Below are 12,626 nucleotides of genomic sequence, written 5' to 3' on the forward strand. Positions count from 1 at the left end.
TTCGCTACAAGTTCTTAAAACACAATCACTGGTGGTCTCCGGAGTTACTGTTGCATTGGCAATTGATCCATCTTCACATAACGCAGAAACAGTAATTGATTCACCGACCGTAGCAGCAACACATACAGTACCGTTAACATTAGTGGTATGCATTTCAATTATTCCTGATGACTTCTCCAACACGCTAAAACAAAACAGGTAAACAAACAATAGTAAATTTAACAGAAAATAATATCATCAATGAACATACAGCCTCAATACTTCATTTCCATAAAATATGGAAGAATAACTTTGGTTTGTAACCGAAACATATTATTAAAAACTTACGTTATGTTTGAAAAAATAACTGGTTCAAGACACTGGTCGTCAGCACAAGTTTGAATATGAACACAACCCATTGCATACGGTGTAGTAAATGATTCTGGTAATTGTGTTGTTTGTTCCCGACATTGGAGAATAAGAGCAACTTCGCTACAAGTTCCTACAACACAATCACCGATGGTTTCCGGAATGACTGTTGCATTAGCAATTGAGCCATCCTCACATAACGCAGAAATAGTAATTGATTCACCGACCGTAGCAGCAACACATACAGTACCGTTAACATTAGTGGTATGCATTTCAATTATTCCTGATGACTTCTCCAAAACGCTAAAACAAAACAGGTAAACAAACAATAGTAAATTTAACAGAAAATAATATCATCAATGAACATACAGCCTCAATACTTCATTTCCATGAAATATGGAAGAATAACTTTGGTTTGTAACCGAAACATATTATTTAAAACTTACGTTATGTTTGAAAAAATAACTGGTTGAAGACACTGGTTGTCAGCACAAGTTTGAATATGAACACAACCCATTGCATACGGTGTAGTAAATATTTCTGGTAATTGTGTTGTTTGTTCCCGACATTGGAGAATAAGAGCAACTTCGCTACAAGTTCCTAAAACACAATCACCGGTGGTTTCCGGAGTGACTGTTGCATTGGCAATTGATCCGTCTTCACATAACGCAGAAACAGTAATTGATTTACCGACCGTAGCAGCAACACATACAGTACTGTTAACATTAGTGGTATGCATTTCAATTATTCCTGATGACTTCTCCAACACGCTAAAACAAAACAGGTAAACAAACAATAGTAAATTTAACAGAAAATAATATCATCAATGAACATACAGCCTCAATACTTAATTTCCATAAAATATGGGAGAATAACTTTGATTTGTAACCAAACATATTATTTAAAACTTACGTTATGTTTGTAAAAATAACTGGTTCAAGACACTGGTCGTCAGCACAAGTTTGAATATGAACACAACCCATTGCATACGGTGTAGTAAATTTTTCTGGTAATTGTGTTGTTTGTTCCCGACATTGGAGAATAAGAGCAACTTCGCTACAAGTTCCTATTTGACAATCACCGGTAGTTTCCGGAGTGACTGTTGCATTGGCAATTGATCCATCTTCACATAACGCAGAAACAGTAATTGATTCACCGACCGTAGCAGCAACACATACAGTACCGTTAACATTAGTGGTATGCATTTCAATTATTCCTGATGACTTCTCCCACACGCTAAAACAAAACAGGTAAACAAACAATAGTAAATGTAATAGAAAATAATATCATCAATGAACATACAGCCTCAATACTTAATTTCCATAAAATATAGGAGAATAACTTTGATTTGTAACCAAACATATTATTTAAAACTTACGTTATGTTTGTAAAAATAACTGGTTCAAGACACTGGTCATCACCACAAGTTTGAATATGAACACATCCCATTGCATACGGTGTAGTAAATGATTCTGGTAATTGTGTTGTTTGTTCCCGACATTGGAGAACAAGAGCAACTTCGCTACAAGTTCCTACCACACAATAACCGGTGGTTTCCGGAATGACTGTTGCATTAGCAATTGATCCATCCTCACATAACGCAGAAACAGTAATTGATTCACCGACCGTAGCAGCAACACATAAAGTACCGTTAACATTAGTGGTATGCATTTCAATTATTCCTGATGACTTCTCCAACACGCTAAAACAAAACAGGTACACAAACAATAGTATATGTAATAGAAAATAATAACATCAATAAAAATACGGCATCAATACTTAATTTCTATCAATTATGGAAGAATAACTTTGATTTGTTACCGAAACATATTATTTAAAACTTACGTTATGTTTGTATAAATAACTGGTTCAAGACACTGGTCATCACCACAAGTTTGAATATGAACACATCCCATTGCATACGGTGTAGTAAATGTTTCTGGTAATTGTGTTGTTTGTTCCCGACATTGGAGAATAAGAGCAACTTCGCTACAAGTTCCTACTTGACAATCAGCGGTAGTTTCCGGAGTGACTGTTGCATTGGCAATTGATCCATCTTCACATAACGCAGAAACAGTAATTGATTCACCGACCGTAGCAGCAACACATACAGTACCGTTAACATTAGTGGTATGCATTTCAATTATTCCTGATGACTTCTCCCACACGCTAAAACAAAACAGGTAAACAAACAATAGTAAATGTAATAGAAAATAATATCATCAATGAACATACAGCCTCAATACTTAATTTCCATAAAATATAGGAGAATAACTTTGATTTGTAACCAAACATATTATTTAAAACTTACGTTATGTTTGTAAAAATAACTGGTTCAAGACACTGGTCATCACCACAAGTTTGAATATGAACACATCCCATTGCATACGGTGTAGTAAATGATTCTGGTAATTGTGTTGTTTGTTCCCGACATTGGAGAATAAGAGCAACTTCGCTACAAGTTCCTACTTGACAATCACCGGTGGTTTCCGGAATGACTGTTGCATTAGCAATTGATCCATCCTCACATAACGCAGAAACAGTAATTGATTCACCGACCGTAGCAGCAACACATACAGTACCGTTAACATTAGTGGTATGCATTTCAATTATTCCTGATGACATCTCCAACACGCTAAAACAAAACAGGTAAACAAACAATAGTATATGTAATAGAAAATAATATCATCAATAAAAATACGGCATCAATACTTAATTTCTATCAATTATGGAAGAATAACTTTGATTTGTTACCGAAACATATTATTTAAAACTTACGTTATGTTTGTATAAATAACTGGTTCAAGACACTGGTCGTCAGCACAAGTTTGAATATGAACACAACCCATTGCATACGGTGTAGTAAATTTTTCTGGTAATTGTGTTGTTTGTTCCCGACATTGGAGAATAAGAGCAACTTCGCTACAAGTTCCTATTTGACAATCACCGGTAGTTTCCGGAGTTACTGTTGCATTGGCAATTGATCCATCTTCACATAACGCAGAAACAGTAATTGATTCACCGACCGTAGCAGCAACACATACAGTACCGTTAACATTAGTGGTATGCATTTCAATTATTCCTGATGCCTTCTCCCACACGCTAAAACAAAACAGGTAAACAAACAATAGTAAATGTAATAGAAAATAATATCATCAATGAACATACAGCCTCAATACTTAATTTCCATAAAATATAGGAGAATAACTTTGATTTGTAACCAAACATATTATTTAAAACTTACGTTATGTTTGTAAAAATAACTGGTTCAAGACACTGGTCATCACCACAAGTTTGAATATGAACACATCCCATTGCATACGGTGTGGTAAATGATTCTGGTAATTGTGTTGTTTGTTCCCGACATTGGAGAATAAGAGCAACTTCGCTACAAGTTCCTACCACACAATAACCGGTGGTTTCCGGAATGACTGTTGCATTAGCAATTGATCCATCCTCACATAACGCAGAAACAGTAATTGATTCACCGACCGTAGCAGCAACACATACAGTACCGTTAACATTAGTGGTATGCATTTCAATTATTCCTGATGACTTCTCGAACACGCTAAAACAAAACAGGTAAACAAACAATAGTAAATGTAATAGAAAATAATATCATCAATAAAAATACGGCATCAATACTTAATTTCTATCAATTATGGAAGAATAACTTTGATTTGTTACCGAAACATATTATTTAAAACTTACGTTATGTTTGTATAAATAACTGGTTCAAGACACTGGTCGTCAGCACAAGTTTGAATATGAACACAACCCATTGCATACGGTGTAGTAAATTTTTCTGGTAATTGTGTTGTTTGTTCCCGACATTGGAGAATAAGAGCAACTTCGCTACAAGTTCCTATTTGACAATCACCGGTAGTTTCTGGAGTGACTGTTGCATTGGCAATTGATCCATCTTCACATAACGCAGAAACAGTAATTGATTCACCGACCGTAGCAGCAACACATACAGTACCGTTAACATTAGTGGTATGCATTTCAATTATTCCTGATGACTTCTCCCACACGCTAAACAAAACAGGTAAACAAACAATAGTAAATGTAATAGAAAATAATATCATCAATGAACATACAGCCTCAATACTTAATTTCCATAAAATATAGGAGAATAACTTTGATTTGTAACCAAACATATTATTTAAAACTTACGTTATGTTTGTAAAAATAACTGGTTCAAGACACTGGTCATCACCACAAGTTTGAATATGAACACATCCCATTGCATACGGTGTAGTAAATGATTCTGGTAATTGTGTTGTTTGTTCCCGACATTGGAGAACAAGAGCAACTTCGCTACAAGTTCCTACCACACAATAACCGGTGGTTTCCGGAATGACTGTTGCATTAGCAATTGATCCATACTCACATAACGCAGAAACAGTAATTGATTCACCGACCGTAGCAGCAACACATAAAGTACCGTTAACATTAGTGGTATGCATTTCAATTATTCCTGATGACTTCTCCAACACGCTAAAACAAAACAGGTAAACAAACAATAGTATATGTAATAGAAAATAATATCATCAATAAAAATACGGCATCAATACTTAATTTCTATCAATTATGGAAGAATAAATTTGATTTGTTACCGAAACATATTATTTAAAACTTACGTTATGTTTGTATAAATAACTGGTTCAAGACACTGGTCGTCAGCACAAGTTTGAATATGAACACAACCCATTGCATACGGTGTAGTAAATTTTTCTGGTAATTGTGTTGTTTGTTCCCGACATTGGAGAATAAGAGCAACTTCGCTACAGGTTCCTACTTGACAATCACCGGTGGTTTCCGGAGTGACTGTTGCATTGGCAATTGATCCATCTTCACATAACGCAGAAACAGTAATTGATTCACCGACCGTAGCAGCAACACATACAGTACCGTTAACATTAGTGGTATGCAATTCAATAATTCCTGATGAATTCTCCAACACGCTAAAACAAAACAGGTAAACAAACAAAAGTAAATTTAACAGAAAATAATATCATCAATGAACATACAGCCTCAATACTTAATTTCCATAAAATATGGGAGAATAACTTTGGTTTGTAACCGAAACATATTATTTAAAACTTACGTTATGTTTGTAAAAATAACTGGTTCAAGACACTGGTCGTCAGCACAAGTTTGAATATGAACACAACCCATTGCATACGGTGTAGTAAATATTTCTGGTAATTGTGTTGTTTGTTCCCGACATTGGAGAATAAGAGCAACTTCGCTACAAGTTCCTACTTGACAATCACCGGTGGTTTCCGGAGTGACTGTTGCATTGGCAATTGATCCATCTTCACATAACGCAGAAACAGTAATTGATTCACCGATCGTAGCAGCAACACATACAGTACCGTTAACATAAGTGGTATGCATTTCAATTATTCCTGATGACTTCTCCAACACGCTAAAACAAAACAGGTAAACAAACAATAGTAAATTTAACAGAAAATAATATCATCAATGAACATACAGCCTCAATACTTAATTTCCATAAAATATGGGAGAATAACTCTGATTTGTAACCAAACATATTATTTAAAACTTACGTTATGTTTGTAAAAATAACTGGTTCAAGACATTGGTCATCACCACAAGTTTGAATATGAACACAACCCATTGCATACGGTGTAGTAAATGTTTCTGGTAATTGTGTTGTTTGTTCCCGACATTGGAGAACAAGAGCAACTTCGCTACAAGTTCCTACTTGACAATCACCGGTGGTTTCCAGAGTGACTGTTGCATTGGCAATTGATCCATCTTCACATAACGCAGAAACAGTAATTGAATCACCGATCGTAGCAGCAACACATACAGTACCGTTAACATTAGTGGTATGCATTTCAATTATTCCTGATGACTTCTCCAACACGCTAAAACAAAAGAGGTAAACAAACAATAGTAAATTTAACAGAAAATAATATCATCAATGAACATACAGCCTCAATACTTAATTTCCATAAAATATGGGAGAATAACTCTCATTTGTAACCAAACATATTATTTAAAACTTACGTTATGTTTGTAAAAATAACTGGTTCAAGACATTGGTCATCACCACAAGTTTGAATATGAACACAACCCATTGCATACGGTGTAGTAAATGTTTCTGGTAATTGTGTTGTTTGTTCCCGACATTGGAGAATAAGAGCAACTTCGCTACAAGTTCCTACTTGACAATCACCGGTGGTTTCCGGAGTGACTGTTGCATTGGCAATTGATCCATCTTCACATAACGCAGAAACAATAATTGATTCACCGACCGTAGCAGCAACACATACAGTACCGTTAACATTAGTGGTATGCATTTCAATTATTCCTGATGACTTCTCCAACACGCTAAAACAAAACAGGTAAACAAACAATAGTAAATGTAATAGAAAATAATATCATCAATGAAAATACGGCATCAATACTTAATTTCTATCAATTATGGAAGAATAACTTTGATTTGTTACCGAAACATATTATTTAAAACTTACGTTATGTTTGTAAAAATAACTGGTTCAAGACACTGGTCGTCAGCACAAGTTTGAATATGAACACAACCCATTACATACGGTGTAGTAAATATTTCTGGTAATTGTGTTGTTTGTTCCCGACATTGGAGAATAAGAGCAACTTCGCTACAAGTTCCTAAAACACAATCACTGGTGGTTTCCGGAATGACTGTTGCATTAGCAATTGAGCCATCCTCACATAACGCCGAAATAGTAATTGATTCACCGACCGTAGCAGCAACACATACAGTACCGTTAACATTAGTGGTATGCATTTCAATTATTCCTGATGACATCTCCAACACGCTAAAACAAAACAGGTAAACAAACAATAGTAAATGTAATAGAAAATAATATCATCAATGAACATACAGCCTCAATACTTAATTTCCATAAAATATGGGAGAATAACTTTGATTTGTAACCAAACATATTATTTAAAACTTACGTTATGTTTGTAAAAATAACTGGTTCAAGACATTGGTCATCACCACAAGTTTGAATATGAACACATCCCATTGCATACGGTGTAGTAAATGATTCTGGTAATTGTGTTGTTTGTTCCCGACATTGGAGAATAAGAGCAACTTCGCTACAAGTTCCTACCACACAATCACCGGTGGTTTCCGGAATGACTGTTGCATTAGCAATTGATCCATCCTCACATAACGCAGAAACAGTAATTGATTCACCGACCGTAGCAGCAACACATACAGTACCGTTAACATTAGTGGTATGCATTTCAATTATTCCTGATGACTTCTCCAACACGCTAAAACAAAACAGGTAAACAAACAATAGTAAATTTAACAGAAAATAATATCATCAATGAACATACAGCCTCAATACTTAATTTCCATAAAATATGGGAGAATAACTCTGATTTGTAACCAAACATATTATTTAAAACTTACGTTATGTTTGTAAAAATAACTGGTTCAAGACATTGGTCATCACCACAAGTTTGAATATGAACACAACCCATTGCATACGGTGTAGTAAATGTTTCTGGTAATTGTGTTGTTTGTTCCCGACATTGGAGAATAAGAGCAACTTCGCTACAAGTTCCTACTTGACAATCACCGGTGGTTTCCAGAGTGACTGTTGCATTGGCAATTGATCCATCTTCACATAACGCAGAAACAGTAATTGATTCACCGATCGTAGCAGCAACACATACAGTACCGTTAACATTAGTGGTATGCATTTCAATTATTCCTGATGACTTCTCCAACACGCTAAAACAAAAGAGGTAAACAAACAATAGTAAATTTAACAGAAAATAATATCATCAATGAACATACAGCCTCAATACTTAATTTCCATAAAATATGGGAGAATAACTCTCATTTGTAACCAAACATATTATTTAAAACTTACGTTATGTTTGTAAAAATAACTGGTTCAAGACATTGGTCATCACCACAAGTTTGCATATGAACACAACCCATTGCATACGGTGTAGTAAATGTTTCTGGTAATTGTGTTGTTTGTTCCCGACATTGGAGAATAAGAGCAACTTCGCTACAAGTTCCTACTTGACAATCACCGGTGGTTTCCGGAGTGACTGTTGCATTGGCAATTGATCCATCTTCACATAACGCAGAAACAATAATTGATTCACCGACCGTAGCAGCAACACATACAGTACCGTTAACATTAGTGGTATGCATTTCAATTATTCCTAATGACTTCTCCAACACGCTAAAACAAAACAGGTAAACAAACAATAGTAAATGTAATAGAAAATAATATCATCAATGAAAATACGGCATCAATACTTAATTTCTATCAATTATGGAAGAATAACTTTGATTTGTTACCGAAACATATTATTTAAAACTTACGTTATGTTTGTAAAAATAACTGGTTCAAGACACTGGTCGTCAGCACAAGTTTGAATATGAACACAACCCATTACATACGGTGTAGTAAATATTTCTGGTAATTGTGTTGTTTGTTCCCGACATTGGAGAATAAGAGCAACTTCGCTACAAGTTCCTAAAACACAATCACTGGTGGTTTCCGGAATGACTGTTGCATTAGCAATTGAGCCATCCTCACATAACGCCGAAATAGTAATTGATTCACCGACCGTAGCAGCAACACATACAGTACCGTTAACATTAGTGGTATGCATTTCAATTATTCCTGATGACATCTCCAACACGCTAAAACAAAACAGGTAAACAAACAATAGTAAATGTAATAGAAAATAATATCATCAATGAACATACAGCCTCAATACTTAATTTCCATAAAATATGGGAGAATAACTTTGATTTGTAACCAAACATATTATTTAAAACTTACGTTATGTTTGTAAAAATAACTGGTTCAAGACATTGGTCATCACCACAAGTTTGAATATGAACACATCCCATTGCATACGGTGTAGTAAATGATTCTGGTAATTGTGTTGTTTGTTCCCGACATTGGAGAATAAGAGCAACTTCGCTACAAGTTCCTACCACACAATCACCGGTGGTTTCCGGAATGACTGTTGCATTAGCAATTGATCCATCCTCACATAACGCAGAAACAGTAATTGATTCACCGACCGTAGCAGCAACACATACAGTACCGTTAACATTAGTGGTATGCATTTCAATTATTCCTGATGACTTCTCCAACACGCTAAAACAAAACAGGTAAACAAACAATAGTAAATTTAACAGAAAATAATATCATCAATGAACATACAGCCTCAATACTTCATTTCCATAAATATGGAAGAATAACTTTGGTTTGTAACCGAAACATATTATTAAAAACTTACGTTATGTTTGAAAAAATAACTGGTTCAAGACACTGGTCGTCAGCACAAGTTTGAATATGAACACAACCCATTGCATACGGTGTAGTAAATGTTTCTGGTAATTGTGTTGTTTGTTCCCGACATTGGAGAATAAGAGCAACTTCGCTACAGGTTCCTACTTGACAATCACCGGTGGTTTCCGGAGTGACTGTTGCATTGGCAATTGATCCATCTTCACATAACGCAGAAACAGTAATTGATTCACCGACCGTAGCAGCAACACATACAGTACCGTTAACATTAGTGGTATGCAATTCAATAATTCCTGATGAATTCTCCAACACGCTAAAACAAAACAGGTAAACAAACAAAAGTAAATTTAACAGAAAATAATATCATCAATGAACATACAGCCTCAATACTTAATTTCCATAAAATATGGGAGAATAACTTTGGTTTGTAACCGAAACATATTATTTAAAACTTACGTTATGTTTGTAAAAATAACTGGTTCAAGACACTGGTCGTCAACACAAGTTTGAATATGAACACAACCCATTGCATACGGTGTAGTAAATGTTTCTGGTAATTGTGTTGTTTGTTCCCGACATTGGAGAATAAGAGCAACTTCGCTACAAGTTCCTACCACACAATCACCGGTGGTTTCCGGAATGACTGTTGCATTAGCAATTGAGCCATCCTCACATAACGCCGAAATAGTAATTGATTCACCGACCGTAGCAGCAACACATACAGTACCGTTAACATTAGTGGTATGCATTTCAATTATTCCTGATGACATCTCCAACACGCTAAAACAAAACAGGTAAACAAACAATAGTAAATGTAATAGAAAATAATATCATCAATGAACATACAGCCTCAATACTTAATTTCCATAAAATATGGGAGAATAACTTTGATTTGTAACCAAACATATTATTTAAAACTTACGTTATGTTTGTAAAAATAACTGGTTCAAGACATTGGTCATCACCACAAGTTTGAATATGAACACATCCCATTGCATACGGTGTAGTAAATGATTCTGGTAATTGTGTTGTTTGTTCCCGACATTGGAGAATAAGAGCAACTTCGCTACAAGTTCCTACCACACAATCACCGGTGGTTTCCGGAATGACTGTTGCATTAGCAATTGATCCATCCTCACATAACGCAGAAACAGTAATTGATTCACCGACCGTAGCAGCAATACATACAGTTCCGTTAACATTAGTGGTATGCATTTCAATTATTCCTGATGACTTCTCCAACACGCTAAAACAAAACAGGTAAACAAACAATAGTAAATGTAATAGAAAATAATATCATCAATGAAAATACGGCATCAATACTTAATTTCTATCAATTATGGAAGAATAACTTTAATTTGTTACCGAAACATATTATTTAAAACTTACGTTATGTTTTTAAAAATAACTGGTTCAAGACACTGGTCGTCAGCACAAGTTTGAATATGAACACAACCCATTACATACGGTGTAGTAAATGTTTCTGGTAATTGTGTTGTTTGTTCCCGACATTGGAGAATAAGAGCAACTTCGCTACAAGTTCCTACTTGACAATCACCGGTGGTTTCCAGAGTGACTGTTGCATTGGCAATTGATCCATCTTCACATAACGCAGAAACAGTAATTGATTCACCGATCGTAGCAGCAACACATACAGTACCGTTAACATTAGTGGTATGCATTTCAATTATTCCTGATGACTTCTCCAACACGCTAAAACAAAACAGGTAAACAAACAATAGTAAATTTAACAGAAAATAATATCATCAATGAACATACAGCCTCAATACTTAATTTCCATAAAATATGGGAGAATAACTCTGATTTGTAACCAAACATATTATTTAAAACTTACGTTATGTTTGTAAAAATAACTGGTTCAAGACATTGGTCATCACCACAAGTTTGAATATGAACACAACCCATTGCATACGGTGTAGTAAATGTTTCTGGTAATTGTGTTGTTTGTTCCCGACATTGGAGAATAAGAGCAACTTCGCTACAAGTTCCTACTTGACAATCACCGGTGGTTTCCGGAGTGACTGTTGCATTGGCAGTTGATCCATCTTCACATAACGCAGAAACAGTAATTGATTCACCGACCGTAGCAGCAACACATACAGTACCATTAACATTAGTGGTATGCAATTCAATTATTCCTGATGAATTCTCCAACACGCTAAAACAAAACAGGTAAACAAACAATAGTAAATTTAACAGAAAATAATATCATCAATGAACATACAGCCTCAATACTTAATTTCCATAAAATATGGGAGAATAACTTTGGTTTGTAACCGAAACATATTATTTAAAACTTACGTTATGTTTGTAAAAATAACTGGTTCAAGACACTGGTCGTCAGCACAAGTTTGAATATGAACACAACCCATTGCATACGGTGTAGTAAATATTTCTGGTAATTGTGTTGTTTGTTCCCGACATTGGAGAATAAGAGCAACTTCGCTACAAGTTCCTACTTGACAATCACCGGTGGTTTCCGGAGTGACTGTTGCATTGGCAATTGATCCATCTTCACATAACGCAGAAACAGTAATTAATTCACCGATCGTAGCAGCAACACATACAGTACCGTTAACATTAGTGGTATGCATTTCAATTATTCCTGATGACTTCTCCAACACGCTAAAACAAAACAGGTAAACAAACAATAGTAAATTTAACAGAAAATAATATCATCAATGAACATACAGCCTCAATACTTAATTTCCATAAAATATGGGAGAATAACTTTGGTTTGTAACCGAAACATATTATTTAAAACTTACGTTATGTTTGTAAAAATAACTGGTTCAAGACACTGGTCGTCAGCACAAGTTTGAATATGAACACAACCCATTGCATACGGTGTAGTAACAATTTCTGGTAATTGTGTTGTTTGTTCCCGACATTGGAGAATAAGAGCAACTTCGCTACAAGTTCCTACTTGACAATCACCGG

At 35.1% G+C, this 12,626-nt stretch overlaps 1 protein-coding gene across 1 annotated transcript; it reads right to left on the reverse strand.

The window, feature by feature from the left end:
* Positions 1–3,053: 3,053 nt before the first annotated feature.
* LOC140051729 (uncharacterized) lies at positions 3,054–10,880 on the reverse strand. The gene is made up of 12 exons (XM_072097024.1): positions 10,588–10,880; positions 10,122–10,445; positions 9,813–9,978; positions 9,189–9,499; positions 8,723–9,046; positions 7,324–7,647; positions 6,858–7,181; positions 5,263–5,315; positions 4,060–4,246; positions 3,593–3,916; positions 3,296–3,450; positions 3,054–3,067 (listed from the first exon to the last, which is right to left on the reverse strand). The coding sequence occupies exons 1-12, from the start codon at positions 10,878–10,880 to the stop codon at positions 3,054–3,056; spliced, it is 2,799 nt and encodes a 932-aa protein (XP_071953125.1).
* Positions 10,881–12,626: the final 1,746 nt, after the last annotated feature.

This window comes from Antedon mediterranea, chromosome 6 (assembly GCF_964355755.1).
Source record: "Antedon mediterranea chromosome 6, ecAntMedi1.1, whole genome shotgun sequence".
Taxonomy (NCBI): Eukaryota; Metazoa; Echinodermata; class Crinoidea; order Comatulida; family Antedonidae; genus Antedon; species Antedon mediterranea.

Excerpts from the sequence above, each read along its gene's own strand:
- LOC140051729 (XM_072097024.1), bottom strand. The coding sequence starts at position 10,880 with ATGCATACCACTAATGTTAACGGAACTGTATGTATTGCTGCTACGGTC. Across the intron at positions 9,047-9,188 it reads GTTATTTTTACAAACATAAC|CGTGTTGGAGATGTCATCAG; the intron begins GTAAGTTTTAAA and ends GTTTTGTTTTAG. Across the intron at positions 7,182-7,323 it reads GTTATTTTTACAAACATAAC|CGTGTTGGAGATGTCATCAG; the intron begins GTAAGTTTTAAA and ends GTTTTGTTTTAG.